At 31.1% G+C, this 19,665-nt stretch overlaps 3 protein-coding genes across 6 annotated transcripts; 1 reads left to right on the forward strand and 2 right to left on the reverse strand.

Annotated features, from left to right (window-relative positions):
- The first annotated feature begins 135 nt into the window (after window positions 1-135).
- Window positions 136-1,644, forward strand: LOC129316651 (uncharacterized). The gene has a single exon (XM_054961055.1). It carries the CDS (start codon window positions 136-138, stop codon window positions 1,642-1,644), a length of 1,509 nt encoding a protein of 502 aa, XP_054817030.1.
- A 1,463-nt stretch (window positions 1,645-3,107) lies between these two features.
- On the reverse strand, window positions 3,108-5,203 carry LOC129316132 (U-box domain-containing protein 1-like). Of its 4 annotated transcripts, none has more exons than XM_054960403.1 (2): window positions 4,085-5,203; window positions 3,108-3,668 (listed from the first exon to the last, which is right to left on the reverse strand). In XM_054960403.1, exons 1-2 carry the CDS (start codon window positions 5,073-5,075, stop codon window positions 3,628-3,630), a joined length of 1,032 nt encoding a protein of 343 aa, XP_054816378.1. In that variant the 5' UTR covers window positions 5,076-5,203; the 3' UTR covers window positions 3,108-3,627. The 4 variants fall into 4 exon arrangements, with proteins under 4 accessions (XP_054816378.1, XP_054816381.1, XP_054816379.1 ...); XM_054960406.1 differs by having other exon boundaries at window positions 3,645-3,773; XM_054960404.1 differs by lacking the exon at window positions 3,108-3,668 and adding an exon at window positions 3,689-3,729.
- Window positions 5,204-11,042: 5,839 nt separating this feature from the next.
- Window positions 11,043-14,845, reverse strand: LOC129315154 (aspartyl protease AED3-like). Its single transcript, XM_054958715.1, has 3 exons — window positions 14,344-14,845; window positions 12,541-13,015; window positions 11,043-11,870 (listed from the first exon to the last, which is right to left on the reverse strand). Exons 1-3 carry the CDS (start codon window positions 14,806-14,808, stop codon window positions 11,512-11,514), a joined length of 1,299 nt encoding a protein of 432 aa, XP_054814690.1. The 5' UTR covers window positions 14,809-14,845; the 3' UTR covers window positions 11,043-11,511.
- Between the last annotated feature and the right edge of the window lie 4,820 nt (window positions 14,846-19,665).

Below are 19,665 nucleotides of genomic sequence, written 5' to 3' on the forward strand. Positions count from 1 at the left end.
TTGAAAATCACTCTTACAAAGTAATGGAAAAAGCCTTTCTCACTCTTACAAAGTAATGGAAAAAGCCTTTCTCACTATCCTTCTCTTCCTAAGCCTAAGAATTCTCCAATTCTAAATTTTGAAAATCATTTGATCATGCAAGAATTAAATTATGACAAAGTTGCATTACAAGATCAATCTGAGAGATTATTACAATTATTGACTGATGAACAACAAGAGATCTTCCAATGTATCATTGCCTCTACATCTTCACATGTTGGTAACTTTTTCTTTGTATATGGTTATGGAGGTACTGGTAAAACATTTTTATGGAATGCTCTAACTACAACATTGCGCTCTAAAGGGAAGATAGTTCTTGCTATTGCATCAAGTGCAATTGCAGCTACTTTGTTACCATCAGGAAGAACTGCACACTCAAGATTTGCAATCCCAATTGATATAAATGAAGATTCAGTCTGTAACATCAGCCAGAGATCCCCACTTGCATATTTGTTGCAACAAACAGAATTAATCATTTGGGATGAAGCTCCAATGATACGTCGCCATTGTATAGAAGCATTTGATCGCTCACTCAAAGATATAATGCATTGTGATCTACCATTTGGAGGGAAGTCTATAGTCATGGGAGGTGATTTTCGTCAAATTCTACCTGTAATTCCTAAAGGTAGCAGGGCAGATATTGTCAATGCATCCATAAGTTCTTCGTACTTGTGGAGTTATTGCAAAATATATAAATTGATGAAGAACATGCGGTTGACATCATCTTCATCCTCTTCTGATCGTGAAAAAATAGAGAAATTCTCACAATGGTTACTAGATATTGGAGATGGCAGGGTTGGAGAATCAAATGATGGCATTGTAGATATTGAAATTCCATCAGAGATATTGATTACTTCATACAAGGATCCTTTGGTTGCAATTGTGTCATCTACATACCCAGACTTATTGGATAATTTGTCCAACACAGCATATTTCAATGATCGGGCAATCCTTGCACCAACTCTTGAGTGCGTTAACCAGATAAATGAATTCATGTGTGGTATTTTGCCTGGTGAATCGGTAGAATATTTCAGTTGTGATTCTGTTTGCAGATCATCACAAGAAAGTGACTCATTCGAGGATCTTTACACTACTGAGTTCCTTAACACAATTAATAGTTCTGGTCTACCTCCTCATAAACTTACACTCAAGATTGGTGCACCGGTAATGCTTCTCAGGAATGTTGACCAAGCGTCGGGATTATGTAACGGTACAAGATTGCGAATCACAAAGCTTGGAAAATGTGTAATTGAAGCAGTGACACTTAATGGTTCAAGCCCAAATCAAAAGGTTCTTATACATAGGATGGATATGAATCCTTCTGAAAATAGATGGCCTTTCCGCATGCAAAGAAGACAGTTCCCAATCATTCTTTCGTTTGCAATGACAATAAACAAAAGTCAAGGCCAATCATTGTACAATGTTGGTCTTTATCTGCCAAGACCAATTTTCACACACGGCCAACTGTATGTTGCACTTTCTAGAGTCAGAAGCATAAATGGGTTGAGAATATTGATTCATGACATTGATAAACAAGCTAAGTCAACCACTACCAATGTGGTCTTTTATGAGATCTTTCAAAACCTTCAAGCTATAAATGCATGATTTGTTTATGAACATTGTTTTTTTTTGCTGCTTATGTAGTAAATAATGACTTCCTTATTGAACTCTTTTGTGGCCAAATACAATAGTTTTTGTTAAGTATTATCACATTTCTTTCTTCACCACATGCCACATATTATGACTATAATTATATTAACTATATTATCATTACTTAAATTTAATTCTTTTTATCAGGTATACCCGTGCGATGCACGGGATTGTGGCTAGTTATTATTAATAGGAGCACTTAAAAAAATAATAATTATATTTTAAAAAATTAAAAATATTTTATATTTTTAAATATTTAATTTTTTAAAAAATATTTGATATTTTTAAACGAAGGGAATAATTTTTTTTTGGCTTTACTATTGTTTACATATTCTAGGGATTTTTCTGACATTTTTTTTTAAATTCTTATAAAATAACAATGAATAGTGCTCAGTTGCAGCTTTCGGTCAATTTCACAGGAAGGAGAATCTGTCCCTAAAAAAATTATCAGTTATTAAAGAGACGGACCCTACCACATTGAGACAAAGTAGATTGAGTCAATCCCAAAAAAGCATGCAAGAATTTCTGACACATTTGTTCAAAGGGACCCACCTCCAATCTAACACACTTCCATGTCCAAAACTATTCTTGGCAATCTGCATCAACCCAAGAATTTACATAGCTATGTTTGTCTTGGCCTTCTTCAGTCCATCGATCCAATCACATACAGCTATGTTTGTCTTAGCCTTCTTCAGTCCATCCACTCTTTCAATCTTTATAATTTCATTCAATTTTAAATAAAATCTCTATGATTTATTTAATACTCTTTTTATTAAAAAATATAAAATATTTTTTAAAAAGTTTAATGTTAAAAAATATAAGGTATTTTTAATCTTTTAAAATATAATTATTGTTTTTTTCGAAAGTGACTCTATTGATAATGATTTTATATTTATTGTAGGGTGTTTAATAAGGGTGAATATGAAAAGATAAAATTAGTTTGAAAGTAAGTAAATATTTTAATAGGAGATAAGATTTAGTCAAAAATGCCTTACATTTTTTAATGGAGGGAGTATCATATAAGGAAAATACATCTTCAAATTTTTAAATTTTTGGGAGAATTAGGTTGAAATCCCACACTAAGAAATTAATTACTATAAAGTCTATTAACTATTGAACTAAGCTATTGACAATTAATAAATATTGTAGTAATTAATTTTTTTGTGTGGAACCTATGTAATTTTTTCTTTAGAAAAACACAATTAAGAATATCCAAATTATCCAGGTCCCTAAAGCATGTTAACAGAGTTCGATTCCTAGGCCATGTACATGAAATAGCATATGCTGAGAGAGACCAGCTGCTTAAATGGAAATCACTATTTTAATTTTTCAAGGGATTAGCCTCTAGTACTCGTGCTAGATATCCTTAAGAAATTCAAAGAAAGAAAGAAGAAAGAAAGAAACACAGCCCATTGCTTACTCACATCTTCATGCAAAAGATTGATCCATTGATGGCCTATCAAAACTAGTGATGTAATAACAAGTAGACAGTCCAGCCTTCAGCTTCTGGTCTCAGGACTCAAAAGTTTCTACTATAAAATGAGGATCTAGCAGTCATAGATTATATCCAAGTTTGTTCCTGTAATCCAATCCACTTCAAGAAGCAGGCAATACTGGTAGTACCCAAATAGTGAAATGCCACACTTTTAGTATATAAACGCGCAATTTCACTTACACATGTACGTATATAGTGAACCCAACTCACAGTGACGGTGGGGCCTAGGCCTAGCCAGTAGCCACTCCCACAGCAACTAAACAAGAAACAGACAAATTTGACTGAACCCCATTTCTAGCATTTTAGTGTAATCATAAAAAGTCACAGCATGTCTTCCAACGTATTTGTGGGGTTGATTGTTGCTCTCAAGTAGTCCTCCCACACAGTAAGTCATCTTGATTCACTAATAGACTACTCAATATTTCTGAGTGAGCTTGGATTTCTCAAAAGTGGAAGACTTCAGCTGTTGAAAAGCACCAAATTTCTAGCATGCCAGTTTAAGCACGAAGGTCAGAGAATTAGTGCACTGATTCACACACCTTGAGCTGTTGATGCACAGATCTTTTGGGATTAAATCAGAACTATAGACCTAACAAGAGTTTGCAATCAAAATCAAAGTAATAAAGAACAAATCTTCAGCAGCATAAAACAGGGTGAACACTGAACAGAGTAGTATGAGGCAAACCGAATTTTTTCATATATGATTAATATCTGACCTTTTGTTACGTTTACAATACAGATAACTTGATCAGTAGAGCCTAACTAGACCAGAACGAATCAGTACCTTGTACTGGTTTGTACATTATCTATCAAACTAATTTGATAAGACAAAAATTGAGAGAAAAATATGAAATGAATAGTCAATCAATAATAGTACTTGAAAGATATGGTCCTACACACCAAATTCTGATGAATCTGTCGAGAAATTGAATGAAAATGATGAATCTTGACTTGTTGAGGAATCAAACCGGGAATCCCTCTGTGCATTCCAATGGTTTCCATCTCCGATCAATTCCGCCGATAACGCCGCCGCCTTGCTCTTCCCTTTGGTGCTTCCGTTCACTTGCACGTCCGCAATTCCATCGAATGCCCCTAAAGCTCTCATTCTCACATCCATGGCTACTTTCTCCCCTCCACATCTCACTAGCTTCAGTAATCCAGAGACAGCATTCTCCTTCGTCTTCATGCTTGACTTACTCGCCATATCCAGAAGATCAACCAGCACACCGATTCCCGACACCTTCTGAAACGCTTCCTCGCTCTCTTCGCAGCCCGCGATTTGCGCAATCACCGCCGTCGCATCCTCCACAATCCCGACCTTCCGGTCCTTCTGAACCAACGAGAAAAGAGCTTCAACCGCACCAAGTTGTATCATCGTGCACCGATTAAGCGGATGAAGAGCGATTCCAAACAGAGCCTTGAGAGCGTCCTTGATCGATCTGATCGGCGAATTGGGGGTTTTGATAATATCCACGAGCGCGTACACAATGTCACGCTTGGAACCAATGATAGGCCTATAGTTATCGACGATGAGGAGGCTGTACAACGTGGCGGCGCAGGATTGGACAGCGGGAGCAGACGAAGTCAAGTTATGGCGGGTAAGCAAGTGAGAGATGGCATCGAGGACTCCGCGTGTGGACATGAGGGACTCTCTACAGGAAATCGAGATGTTGAGAAGCGTCGCCGAGGCGTTCTCTTGGAAATCGTGCGAAGACGACAAGAGATTATCAGCCAAGTAGGGAATCGCACCCGAATCAACGATCACGGGTCGGGCCTCTTCGTCCTGCTTGGTCATCAAGCGCAGCTGGCGGAGAGCATCGAGCTGGGGCTGCTCAGAAACAGAGCTCAGCTTCCCCACAAGGGAGCGAACCGTTCGACGCTTAACCTCCATGGGATTTTTGAGTTCTGGGTGGTTTCGCTATGGGCTTTCGAAGATTAGAGAGAGAGAGAGAGAGAGAGAGAGGAAGACGACAAAGAAGAAGAAAGCGAAAAAGCGTTGTGGATTGAGTAAGAGAGGCAGAGGGCGTCGCCGCCTTTTATGAAGAAGTAAGGAATTGGATTGGAGCCGTTTTATTGGGCACTCGTGGGAACGAGGGAGCACGCTGCACGGCGAAGCCACTGACACGTACAAAAGGTCGTGAAGTGAGACGAGGTCCGCAGTCCTTCCGTGAGAAGACCACTCAAGTCTATATCTTTCCTGTTTCTTGTCATTCATACCTCAAAGATACCAAATTTAATTCAACATGGAAGGCAAAAAAATAAATAAATAAATTTAGTTTTCTTTTAAATAATGTGATAATAATTTATGATAATTTTTAAAATCCAAACTCCAATTTAATTGAGTTATTAAATGTGAAATTATTTTTTTTAGGAAAAATTAGTCTTTTAGTCCTCTAACTTTTAATTTACTTGTAACTCAGTCCCTTAACTATGACTCGCTGTGACCCAGTCCCTCAACTATGACTCGCCTATAACTCAGTCTCTCAACTTTTAAATCACTTATAATTTAGTCCCTCAACTTTGTTAATTTTTTTTTCATGTTAATTTAGATATCAAATTAATGAGCAAGAGGAGGATATTTTAGAATAATATATGAATATTTTTTATCCCTCTTATTTGATAAAAAATTTTTAAAAAAAATTAAAAAATAAGGATCAAATTATAGGTGAATCAAAAGTTGAGGGATTGAGTCATAGCGAGTTATAGTTGAGGAACTGAGTTACAAGCGAGTTAAAAGTTAGGGGATTAAAAAATTAATTTTTCCTTTTTTTATTACTCAAAAATATATTCCTATTAAAAATAAGGGTTAATAGTTATTTTTATCTTTGATATGTATATGAAAGATTGCAAATAATCCTAAAGTTAATTATAGGTCAATTTTATTCATAAACTTTAAAGATTAACTCTGTCATCACCCTAACGTTAAAAACATTTAACATCTGTTAGTTATCAGTGAAACTCACTATTTTTTAATATTTTTTATTTGGTTAAGAGTTACTTTTGTTCCTTAACTTTTATTTGAAGGGTTAATTGACATCCTTAACTCAAATATTTTATAATAAAAAAATATAATGAAGGGCCCAATAAAGGTTAAAAAATGGTAGGGTAATGAGAAAGAAATTTTTAAAATTGATGAATAAAATTAATTTATAGTTGAGTTTAGGATCATTGTAATATTTTTTATATAGTTCAAAGACAAAAATAATTTTTAACTCTAAAGATAATCATGTTTGAATTGCAATCGAGCAATAAAATGGGCATGTCTTCTCATGAAATTTAAATATTAATTTATCACATTATGAGAGATTAACTCTTTCCACTTAACTCAAACCCTATTGGTTTTAATCAGTTTAAAAGTTGAATATGAAATTTTCTTTGAAATGAAAAACATGAGACACTCCCTGATTGCTATTACAAGGCACTATTAACTATCTCAACGTAATCAAGATATAGTGGTTATATCATGTTTGAAAACATAATAAACTTTTAATCTTATTACTATTTAAATGAACAATTTTTAAATTTATATTGCATGCTTTCTCATAGTGAAAGAGTTTTAATATGAATGATATTGAAAAAATATAATTAATATCTCATCAAGATTCTTATGTTAAGGGAAAAATATATATATTTAGAAGGTGCAAGGGAGTATTAAATATAAGTATTTTTCTCAAAATATTTAATGGGAGTAAGCAGAGCAATCTGAATGGAGTGTTTATATTAACAATTAAATTAGAGTTCTCACAAGGTTAAGCTTGTCATGTGGCTTTCTTGATTATTTCAAACTACACACCATATGAGCCTCCCCTGATGTTCACATGTAGGAGAATCCGGTGAAAATTTGGTGAAAAACAAGCAAATATGGTAATTGTCGAATCCTCATTAATTAATTCTCATTCTCTCAAAAGTCAATGGCTTGGTACCATGTAACATGTATTTGCAGAGAAATTCTTGTATATACCCGAACCATCATATCATTTACGGTTTTTGGCAAATAAAAATAATATTCCAACTCACATGTTTTAATTATAGTTAGCATTCAATTAATTCACTTTACTATTTCAGTAAAATTTTAATAATTTTCTTTACCCTACCGTCTCCTTCCCTCTCCCCTATGCCTCATTTGAGGAACATAGTCCCCTCAAAGTGAAGATGGAATTAATGTCAACTGTTGCTCCCATCGTTGATTGTGCAAGGGCCAACTTTGCAAGTGATAAAATGTTTTGTGCGCCCTTCTCTTCCAAGCCATTAAATATAATGAACGGTTAGGATCATCTCACTTTCCATCTACTGCACCAAATCTACTGCATGTAGTCTAGATCTATTCTTCAAGTCTTCCACAAAGTTTTAACATTGTTACATTTTTTAGGTTTGAATTCAAGACTTTGAGGTAGAGGTGAGAATTAGGGTGGACTTGATGTTTAAGGACTTAGGTTCTAAAACTCAATTACTCAAAATTTGATCTAATTTTGGGACCCGACCATTATTTATAGAGCTTAAGGCTAAGCCCTTAACCCCTCTTTCCCAAAAAAAATTCAACATTTTAATTAAATAGAATAATCTAAAATTTAACATGAAATAAATTAAATTCTCACATAAAATCTGATAATGATTTAAATTTTTGAATTTAACGTCAATGTAAATTCGATCCTGCAAATGTAAGTCCACTTATTGAAGAAGGAGGTGAAAATTTAATATTAATTATCTCTACAATTTCTTCTTCATCATCTACAATAAATATTAACTAAACTATGTCATTATTAGTCAAATATATGTATGTAAGTTTGTATATATATAAAATAACCCAACTTATTAGAGCTTGAAAGGTCATTAGGTCTGAGCTCTTTTCACAGAGCTTATTAAGATTAGGCCCTTAAGCTTGATTATTTAAAAAATTTAATTTCTAAAGTCTGAATTTTTATTTAAACAGGACCTTCAAACCTAACTCTTTAAGCTTAGCCTTTATTTCCGACTTTACTTTGAGGTCATTGGTTAAGCAAAAACAATCCCTTATTAGGTTAATCCAGAATTTTTTTTTAACACAAAACCATGGCATAAGTAGTTCAAAATGATAACAAGCTAGATTATATTAGATATTAGAAAAGTTCTGCATTTAAAAGGGGGATCGTGTAAAATTGTTGAACGTCTTACAATTAGCATTATGAGCAAGCCAACCAACATAACCGTTTCTGTTTCTGGATTTAAATCTTCTGAAGTTAAAATTGATTAATTTCAGTAATTTTTTTTAAGAAAGAGATGAGAGATTTTATAGTTTAAAGAAAATAATAGAATGAGGGGAAATATTAAAAATGGAAAGCTTCACCTAAATTCACTAATTCCAACTGGAGGGGATTTAAATGAGAGGAAATACTAAAAAAAGAAAGGCCACTCCGTGATCCAAGGCACACGCCACAGTATAAATTTATTGATATAATTTCTATAATTTTGACTATAAAATAGGCCATCCGCATAATATGCGCATACAATTTTTTTGGCCAAAGTGTACGTATACAATTGAAAATTACACTCCGGTCAAACAAAATCGAAAGCTACGCAAATAATTACGAATTAAAAAATTATGAAAGCTCTTTCGTTCAAAAAAAAAAAGTATGAAAGCTCGTATTGAAGAGTAAAAAATTGCTTGCGTCCTTGACGTTCACTCGACAAGGGTGGACGGCTAAATTTTAATATGTGAATCTAATCGTTGAATTTTTTTTTTAAAAAGTTTATATTTGAACTTTTTTAATTAAAGAAAAGGCCCAAGAATCAAACCACTTGATTCTTATCTAATATTATACTCCTCAATTAAAAAATATAATTTTTTTTAAAAGATTATATGTTAAAAATTTAAGATATTTTTAATATGCGTTTGATTTCAGTTTATTAAAAGTTTTTTTATTAAAAATTTTTTTAATAAAAATTAATTTAATAAAAGTCAGTTGTTGTAACGAAATTTATATTTGAATACATTTTTTTTTAAGTTGGTTTGGTAAGGTGTCTGGATTATGATAGTAAAATATACTTTTAAATATATAATTATAAAAAGAACATTGATTTATAATGATTTGTAATTTTTATTATATAAATGTAATGTATTTGAAATATTTAAAAAATATGATAAATATTTTAAATAATATAAAATTTGATCTATAATGCTAAAAACTTAATCTCTAATTATTTATACTTTTTAACTTGTTATTATAAAAATGTTACAAAAATTTATAATTTTTATTATACATTAGTGTTAAAAATTAGCATGATTAATTATTTAATTATAATGTTAAAAAATTAATATCTAATTATTATTATTATTTAAATGATAATTATATTTTTAATAAATTAATTATTTTTTAAATAAAAGAATAAGAAAGTAAAATAACATCTATATTTCAAACCCACATTTGAAATTAATCAAAAAATAGAGTTTCAAAATTCACATTTCAAACTCATTACAACCCACTTTTTGAAAGTCATTTTGTGCTCTAAAAAATTACGCAAATAACTCTTAACATTTCCAAAGTTTAAAAGTCCATTCCAAATGTTAAATGAGATAAAATTAAATGGACTCTTTGTCTTTTAAGATATAATTATTTTTTTTTTAAGTATCTTTATTTAATAAATTATTTTATATTTATTTTAAAGTAAAATATCTTATTAAATAAAAATAAATATAAAAATATAGGACTAGTTTAAAGATAAGTAACTATTTTATCGAGAATAAAATTTAATTAAAAATATTTTATATTGTTTAATGGACAGAATATTATTTATTAATTAAATCTTTATATAAAAGCTTATCAAGTGGGCCAATAATCTCAAGGTTTCATTGCCGCTGATTATGACTATTTGAATGGACCCCCTTTGTCTAGAGGCAAGATCAGTAAAATCTATTTTTGTTGTATTGTCTGAAATCGTTAGATTATTAATGTATACAAATGTATAATTACTATTATAAAAAAAATTATTAGTATACGTATATGCCATCAGCATAAAAGCTATCAGTAATAATTTTCAATCATAAAGCAGATACTACAAGATAACTCTTTTCCCCATTCCCCCGGGGGGAAAAAAAATATCACTTCACATGTCGTGCAGTACATATAATAATGAAATTAAAAAATATATTAAAAATAATTTTATAAATAAAAATTCCTTTTAGCATGTCAATGAAAATATAAAAAATAATGTTAATTTAAAATAGTAATAGAAGCATAATTAATATTGTGTATATATTTTACCTAACAAATTTCATTTCATGCTCACTACCCACTTGAGAAATACTAAATTGATTCATTTTCCATTTAAACTGAAACTGTCTTCCAATACATATAACTTCAAGAATATGTCTCACTTGTTATAATTTTAAATAGTATAATTTATTATAAATTTTAGTTTATATGTTAACGTATTGATGATTCTTCTTTGTATACACTTGATTTAATGTAAATTTTAAGAATAATATAATTTTTTTCTCCTTAAACTTTCTTTTAATTATTGAATTTGTTCTTGAACTTTAATTTCATATAACTTGGAACTTGTAATTTATTGAATTAAAGAATTATAAAGATAATAACTGAATTTTACTAAATAAAAAATTATAAGAATTGAGTTGTTACAAGTCAAATTTTAAAAAATGAATTGAGAAGTAAAAAAAAATGAGTGATCAACACTTACATATTTTTTTTTCAAAATTGTAAATTCATTATTTTTAATGCCTTTCGACAAAATTAACATGGATGCTGTAAGCCACACAAACATACAATAAAGTAAACATTTCGTCAAGAAGAAGTTTAGAAGCAGAGACTAAAAACCAAAGTAAAATGTTACCCCAAAGAAAAAGAAAAGGAGCTATCACTCGTACTAGAAAGCAAATATATTATTCATGTGAAACATGCAAGAGTATGAAATTACTGAACATGACAATCATATAAAAATCACCCGCGACCATGTACGACAACCCAGAGTGCCGTCAACATTAACAAAACGACATGAAATGCTACAGATAAACAAACCCGTGACACTCCCATCACACACCCTACATAAACGACACCAAACTTGCCCAAAGCTCTGAGTTCAATTCCAAATACCTAATAGTACTACTAGTAACTATAGCCATACCTTACTATCTTCCATATGGTTAGCAAATAAACTCTTTGTTCCAAAGTCCCAATAACCCTACCCCATACATATGAAACTCCCAATTTGATGTTATTATTGCAACCCAATTCATGATAGAAAAATTCCTAAGTACTCTGGATGCATTCGATGTACGTAAGAATTTTCCGTTCATGATGTTATTGTTGAAGGATTTTGTTTGATTTTCACTATTAGGTGCATCGCTCACGGGCAACACCGAGCCTGGAATTGGGCACGTCGTAGAGCACACGGTGGTTTTGTTGCTGCATGTTGGCGATGACATTAAGCACTGAGTTGACATTGTCCGGCGCCGGAGCCATGGCTAGGCATGTGATGCTGCCAACTGTGCTATGTATGAGGAGGTTGTCTTGTGGGAGTGTCACATTCATGCCTGTAAACATGAATGTTATTGTAGGTGCATTTATTGGGACATTGTAGCATGTGTCAAATCCTCCTAAGCTTGTAACTGGTATATTTCTACCCACTCGTCTTCGGAATGCATCTCGTACTGCAATGTATGCTGGTTCAACTAGTCGGGTGAATACCGTACCTATGTATTTCACGTGAAAATCACCAATATTAATATCAATACAAGATATTAAGTTTATAATAATCTACATGGTTTTGTTTTTGACCTTGTGATTTACATTATGAATAGATCAATTTACTCCTCAAATTTCATCTTGTGCATGGGAAGTTATCTAATATGTCAATATGACAAATTCAATGTCTCGTACATTTTCCTGATCAACATCATTACACTAATCTTTATGACCATGTCAAAAAAAAAAGTTTACAAATAATGTTTTGGTTATTTTCGTTGGGATTATCGTCATGCTTATTAAGATTAAGATGTGGTTCTAATTAGACTAAGTCTTGATAACTCTAGTTAATTGTCAACAAGTAATGTTTTTTTACCAGGGAACATGCTTGACAGTGATAGTGAAGTGCACTAACTAGTAGCTTTTCACTCAAGGTTTGCTTCAATTTGACTAATTCGAACTTTTTTTTTTTTGGTTGGCAGTCATTTCACTTTTAGAACACTAGCCCCTTTAATTAACTTCATTTATGTGAAAAATTATAGCGACAATTGACATAAGATACCATAATATATATGGCTTTAGTGTTAAAAGTCAAGAGAAAATAAAGAAAATATTTTCTTGAACATAAATAATTAAATAACTATTATGCTGAGTGATAGAATGAGATTGGAACATTACCGGAATCAAAGATGGTGCCGGAGCCGGTGTTGGGGTTGAAGGCCAATGCAGCCGGCGGGATATCCACGACTCTCCGGCCAACCCGAATACTGATTAAGTTGACATAGTAGAGTGATGATCTTCTAGGATTTTTCAGGAGAGGAGTGAACTTGATCCTCTTGGGCTGGGCTACAGGCCCAAGCCTCAATGAGCCTGAGAAGTTGAGCGCCTTGAAGCTGGGTAAGCAGTAAGAGAATGTAGATTGGTAGAGGTGTTGGGTCTGAGATAACAGTGACAATGGGCCTCGGCCCAAGCCCAATAGGCCCTGTGCCGGGACAGAGCTCCCCGTGGTCTTGTGAATGCAGCCGAAGGTGTAGCCCGGAACTGGGTCCGCCGCTAGCTTCACGGTGTCTTGAACCAAGTTGGCCGCAATAGAGGAGCTGCCGTAGGTGAGGTTAAAAGCACACGCGCCTCCGCCGCAAGTGGGATTGGGTACCTGACAAAAAAAAAATTCACATGCTGAGAAAGAACTTGGAGAGCCGTTATTACTTGCCTCCGTAGACAAGACACAATATTTTTGTTTTTCGGAAACTGGTGTCACGTGAACTTTTGCCCCCAAAAAACGTGGGCCACCGACGCACCGCCAGAGAACAACGGCTGAATTTATGGGCAAGAATGACACGCGCCAAGGGAGGTGGCGCATGGGATCCAGCGTCTTGCGGTTCAATGATGACACGAGATAGTGTGCCGCACATTGTGAGATTTACAGCAGCCGCACATTCTATTGGAGTTGGCCAGCAATTTCTTTTTTGGGCATTTGTAGACAAATATGTACGTGAAACTTTTATTATATGCACAAACTTTCACAGTACATTGAGCTTATGACTTCATGTGATCTACCAAAGTCATATGCTGCTATGGTTTATATTAAATTAAATTAAAATATAAACATTCATGGGAATCATTTGCACATACCAGTTACATTTGAATCACTTTGGCGTCAAACCTTGTATTTTTCTCCAATATTTTTTATAGCAGCTTGTTTTATCAATTTTTTTTAACTCATTGGATTCTATATAAAATAAAAAATATTTTAATGTAATTTTTTTATTTATTATTTTTTAATAGCTTTTTAAAGAAAAATGTTAAAATTTAAACATTTTTATCTTTGCAAATTCATTAAAAAAATACAAAACTCTACTATTTTGAAACTCCAAAATTTTAAAATGTCTTTTATTTTATGTAAAAACATTGATATAAAGGAAAAAAGTTGAAAAAAAAGAAACACTTCCTTCGTTCAAAAATTTAAGGCATTTTTAATAAAATTTTAACTTCAATAAAGTTATTTTTTACTTTTAAATTAACTCTATTTTTGTTATATTTACCCCTATTAAATACCTTACAATAAATATAAAATTACTATCAATAAGGGCATTTAAAAAATGCAATGATTATACATCAAAAGATTAAAAATAATTTATAACTTTTTAAAAAATAATTTATATTTTTGAACGGAGAGGGTATTACAAAATTTATTAGAAAAAAACATGTTAGAAGCTTCTGGCCCTACTACTTTTATGTATAAAAAAATTCTAACTATGAGCTTTAATAAAATTTATGCATAATTTTTCTATATTTTAAAATAATTTTTTAAGAAAATTGGGGTTCAATAAGCTCTCATTTTGGGGGTAAAAAAAAATTTCATAAATAAAGTAAAATACGCTATAAATAATAATAAGCGTGAAACCTCTCTTCACGCGCCGCAAGAGAGGCGCGTTGATGAGAGACGGTTTCCACTTTGAGGAAAGAGGTTAATCATCTCACCTGCTTACACTGTGGAGCTCCACAGCCGACGTTTCTGGAGGAGGACGACTTAGCCGGAGAGTAGACGACGGAGGAGGAACAGCCGACGCAGGCGTCGCAAGGGAGCCAGGCGGCGTCATTGTTGGTGTCCATGGCCATGAGGAAAGTGCGAGGCGGCGTGCCGACCTTGACCCTCACAATGTAAGTGGGGTTCTGAGTGATCTGCCGGCCGGAGGCGATGGGCACGATGGAGCGCCCCGCCACGAGGCTAGACAGAAACTGGAGGCGAGCTTTATCGTCGGCTTGAAGCTGAAGCACAGTCTCCTCCCAGGAGAGTGAGGTGGAAGGCTTGAAGGGAGAGCATGGGCTGAAGACATGGAAGACCTTGAGGTCGGAGCCATGGTCTTGAGCTTCACAGTTAGGGTTGAGGGCCAGGGTTTGGGATGTGAAGAAGAAGAGGAAGAGGAAGAAGATTGAGAGTTTCATGGCTATGGAGGATCTGGGGTTTTGGGTGGTTTTGACGGAGGAGAAGGTTGGTGAATATATAGAGCTACCACCAAGGCTTGCTTGGTGGGACTGGGATGGTTTTTTAAACCCTTGTTTTTTGGACAAATTTTTATTAATGTAATGAAATTAACAGAAGAGTTTAATCAACAAGTTCAAGTTTTAAAATATGTCGTCATGTTCTCAAGGTATTCATGAGATTGTCATTAGTGACGAGGTTTTAAATTAATTTGAGCAAGAGATAATGAGAGTCAGTTGTTCCAGATAAATTTTTTATATGAACTAATTTTATGAAAGTTTGTTTATTTTTTTCTTTTTTTTTTTTTAAAAAAAATCTTCGTGTGTGTGTAAGTGTGTGAGGCAGTTGCTGATGATGCCTGATGAGTCTCCATAAATCAAGACACGAGAATGTGGTAAGCTAAGCTTGGATTTATTGGAATTTATGATTTCGGACACAATATTGCTTGGAGAAAAACACTGAACCGATTATATTCAACTTGGGATTCTCCCTATGATATATGTTTTATGATGTCCTTTTCCTGTTTATTAACATCTTTAATCACTGATAAACAGAACTAGGCTTACTGTGGATGTTGTTGTATTTTTACGAAGTCTTTAGACTTTTTTTCTTTTGGCCAAAAGTCTTTAGACTTTAAATGACATGCTTTCTTGTTTATGATTTTTGAATGATGTAATTTTATTTCATGTATTAACATATTTATATTAATGATTCACACGCGGGTTTTGTTTGGGTTTAGGGTTTTGCGTTCAAGCAACTTTAGACAATCAGAATTTGAAAATACGAACTACTTTTAATATTAATATTTTTTTCATTAAAAAATATACTGCTTTTGTTTTAAAATATAAGTATCTTCTCTCAATTAATTTTACCTTAAAATATAAGCAACTTAAGATATGTAAAATATTTTTTTTTATTCTACCCCTTATATTTATTAGCCTAAATCATCGTGTAAATCTATCTTTCACTCCTTATGAAATATTTCAATAATTGGAATTAGGAGTAAAAGAAAAAAATGATATATATTTTTATAGGAATAAAAATTTTATTAGTATGTGAATTTTTCTTAAAAACTGTTTATATGTTGAACAAGAAGGAATAAGGCATTTTTAACATGATTTTATCCTAATAAAGTAATTAATTTTTTTAAATTAACATTATTTTTTTATATTTGCCTTTATTTAACAGGGTGTTTAACATTAAAATAAGTATAAAATAATTTATTTATTTATTTATTATGAATATTTTTTAACAAACACATTAATTATACCTTGCAACATTAAAAAATGCTTACATTTTTTAACATTCATCTCTAAAAATGTGAAGCATTTTTTAAAATAAGATGACATTACTATATAACATTATAACATTATTGCAAGATGGCATTATATCAATTTGAAACTTTTTGAATAGCATTGTATCAATCAAAAGTCAAGGATACTAATTGTATTTTAAGTAAAACTTTTAGAACAAATTTATCCTTTAACTTATTGTTTTTAGCAATATACAAGGTAATTATACTTTTTATCAATTCAACTTCTAATAATTTTTTTGTCAAATTAGTGTATCAATTAACTAATTACTAATCAGATTTCCCAGCATTATAGACACACACACACACACAAGATATAAATATAAGATTCCAAGTGTTTTCAAGAGATGTGTTGGGGAAGGAGACTAGTGTCTAGTGGGGTGACCCATACATTGCATTTTTCTGGGAAGTCAGGGGCACATTAGACTCACAGTCTGTATTCCATTTTGTTCTGTACCCCGCATTCTAAATCTGAACACTGAAATTTTAAAAAATATATATATTTATTTTTTATTAATATTTCTTAATAATTAATTAAATATAAATTTCCCATTCTTTTTTAAAATTGCTAGAGTTTCCAAAATTCTATTGCACCTCAAGATTGTATATATAGTTATATACTCACTTTTTGTCTTATAGTACTCTCCAATCAACTTTGATTGTATAAAGTATATTATTTAAGTGACAAGTTTTTTAATAGTTCAAAAGTGACGTTGAACAGGACATCACCAGGGATGGGTACAATTAGACAATATACTGTATTATATTCTTATATTCTATGAAGTTGTATCCATATATATAATAAAAAATTATTAAATGATTATTTACAAATTATGAATACTTAAATTCATCTGCAAATCTGAGTGCACCACACAATATTGATATTATTGGATGCAATAAGAGTATCCTTTTTCTAATTCTTTTAAGGTAAGAAAGGCAAAACGAGAACATTATCTAAGTAAATTTGTTTTATAACCAAAAAAAAAAAAAGATACTTGAACACTGACAAAAAATTTTCTTCCTCTCCAATTTTGTATATAAGTCACTTCTAAATTTACATTATTTTATTTAACAATATTAAGAACTAAAACTTCAAGTTGATTAGCCAAGACGCTACAGTCTGTGATATGTTTGCTTTATAATTAAAATAGAAAAAAATACAATTTATGCCCTCAATATGAACATAGTTATATATTTACATGATTCAAAAAATTATTAATATATAAAATAGAATCTATAATTGATTGCACAATTTATAAGCGATTACTCATATAATTACTCATTAGTTTTTTGTATAATTACACGAAAAAATGTCGATTTGAATATGTATAAATCTATTTTTTCCACAATTTTTAAAAATTTAGCTTTAAGGATACTTTGAGCAGCATGATGTTATAGAAATAATGTTTGGGTAGCTTGTGTAATTATTGCAAATCATTGCACAAATTAGTGTTTTCAAAGAATCAACGTATTTCTCTGCTCATGCGCACACAGAATTCTGGTTTCTATTTTCTTTTGTCTTTCATATTATTTAGATCAAATTTTAAAATTATTATTTGTTTTTTAAGTATAAGGAATAGGCTTTGCATATCAACACCAAAACATTTAATTATATATATATATATATTCAGGGAGTAAAAAATTAAAGCAATTTCCTTTAAAGTGTACCGTAAATGACAAACCCATCCTAACAAAGTTTTTATATACATAAGAACTCAGATTCAAACTTTTAATCATAGTTTGTTGAAATTCTTATCACTTATACTAATCTGAGTTGGTAAAACAAGTATAATTTTTATTTTCTTGAAAACTCTTGTATATTATTTTTTTAACTGCTAAAACACTAAAGTTATTGCGTATATACTTTTTAAAGGAGGAGGAAGAAACAGTTGTTTTATTACATTCTGTCAAATTTTGAGTTTAATTTCAGTCCTTGAACAAATCCAATCCCTCTCTGGTTTTATTTATTATAAGGAAAATAGAATATTTTTTTCAGTTCTATTTATAAGTCATATAATTAAATTTTGATCACAAATTTTTCCTTTTATCCTCTAATAAATGTTTGAGAGAAAAAATATATTGTTAAAATATGTATATTTAATAGGAATAAAGTTTAAATATTTTTAAATTTTTAGAGTTAATGAGTTTTAATGTTTTTTTAATTCTAATAAAATATGTTTACAGTGATTTATAAATAAGATTAAATGAATATTTAATGTGTAAGATATCTGAATAAAAAAAATAATAATAATGTTTTTGGGACAAGTAAATCTGAAGCTATAGTAGCAAATTGATTATGACCCAGAAATAAAGATGGAGAAAATAGTGCGTAAGATTCTCGGCATCATATCTTTGCGTGAATTAGAATGTGTGTAAATAGTGGCCGAAAAAAGTTGAATAATAATAATAACAATAACAACAACAATAATATCTCAAAAAAATATCTTTTAAAAAGAACTTTAATAATTTCAAATCTTAATGGTATGAAATTTAAAAAAAAAATAAAGCTGAGTTAAGAGCATACTCACTTAACCACACAGAGACACCCACTAAGAGGACAAGATTGAACCATTTCTAGATCTATCATTTCTTCACCTCATATGCCCCTTAATATTTATTTGTAAGCTTTCATTTTAAAATTGTGACTCAGATCTTCGTCTCAATATTTTTTGTGATGTTTCGTTTTTATAATGAAGATATATTCAAAAATCTTCTGGCAATTCTTTATACTTAATACTTTAATTTCCCTCACAAAAAATTTATAAGGGTAGGACACTATGGATATTTTTCTTATAAAAAAGCTCCCAGCATCAATAGTATTTTTTTTTCCTATCAGGTAGGGTTTAGATTGATGGATTTATATTTAGAATATTTCATTTTAAATCTCACATTTGAAATCTATGTATTTAAAATCTTTTGTTTGGATATTTAAAAAAAAAAAGAGATGAAATGAGATCCAAAATGAAAAAGAAAATTAAAAATGGCTAATTTATTTTTATTTTTTATTTGACAAGAGATGAGAAAATATGCAAGAATTGTGTATTAATAGTGAAAACATGAGAAGAACAAGATATTTAAAGCGATTAGAATTTCAAATGCTTAGATATAGGAAATTTAAAATTACAAAGAAATTATAATTTGAAATGCTAAATTCATAATTTTTGGTATATCCAAGTAAGAGATTTAGTTCAAATTCAAATTCAAATTTTCATTAATTCAAATACATCATTAAAGTTTCTAATCATGATTATATTGAGTAGTGAGCTGTTAATTAAGATTTTGAACTTGAGCTTAATAATTGGAAAAAAATAATAGCAGAAATTTTCTTTATTTGAGTTTCAACCTAACTAGAATTCAAAATAATTGGTAACATCAAACAATTAATATGGCTCATTAATTACCCCAAAATACTTAACATCAAACATCTTAATAATAACAGAAATTTATCATAGTGTTTTTAAATATCTATTATATATGCGTCTTAATAATTAAAACATTGATATTTTTT

This window comes from Prosopis cineraria, unplaced genomic scaffold (assembly GCF_029017545.1).
Source record: "Prosopis cineraria cultivar Desert tree isolate PC_DT_omini unplaced genomic scaffold, ASM2901754v1 PC7, whole genome shotgun sequence".
NCBI classification, from domain to species: Eukaryota; Viridiplantae; Streptophyta; class Magnoliopsida; order Fabales; family Fabaceae; genus Prosopis; species Prosopis cineraria.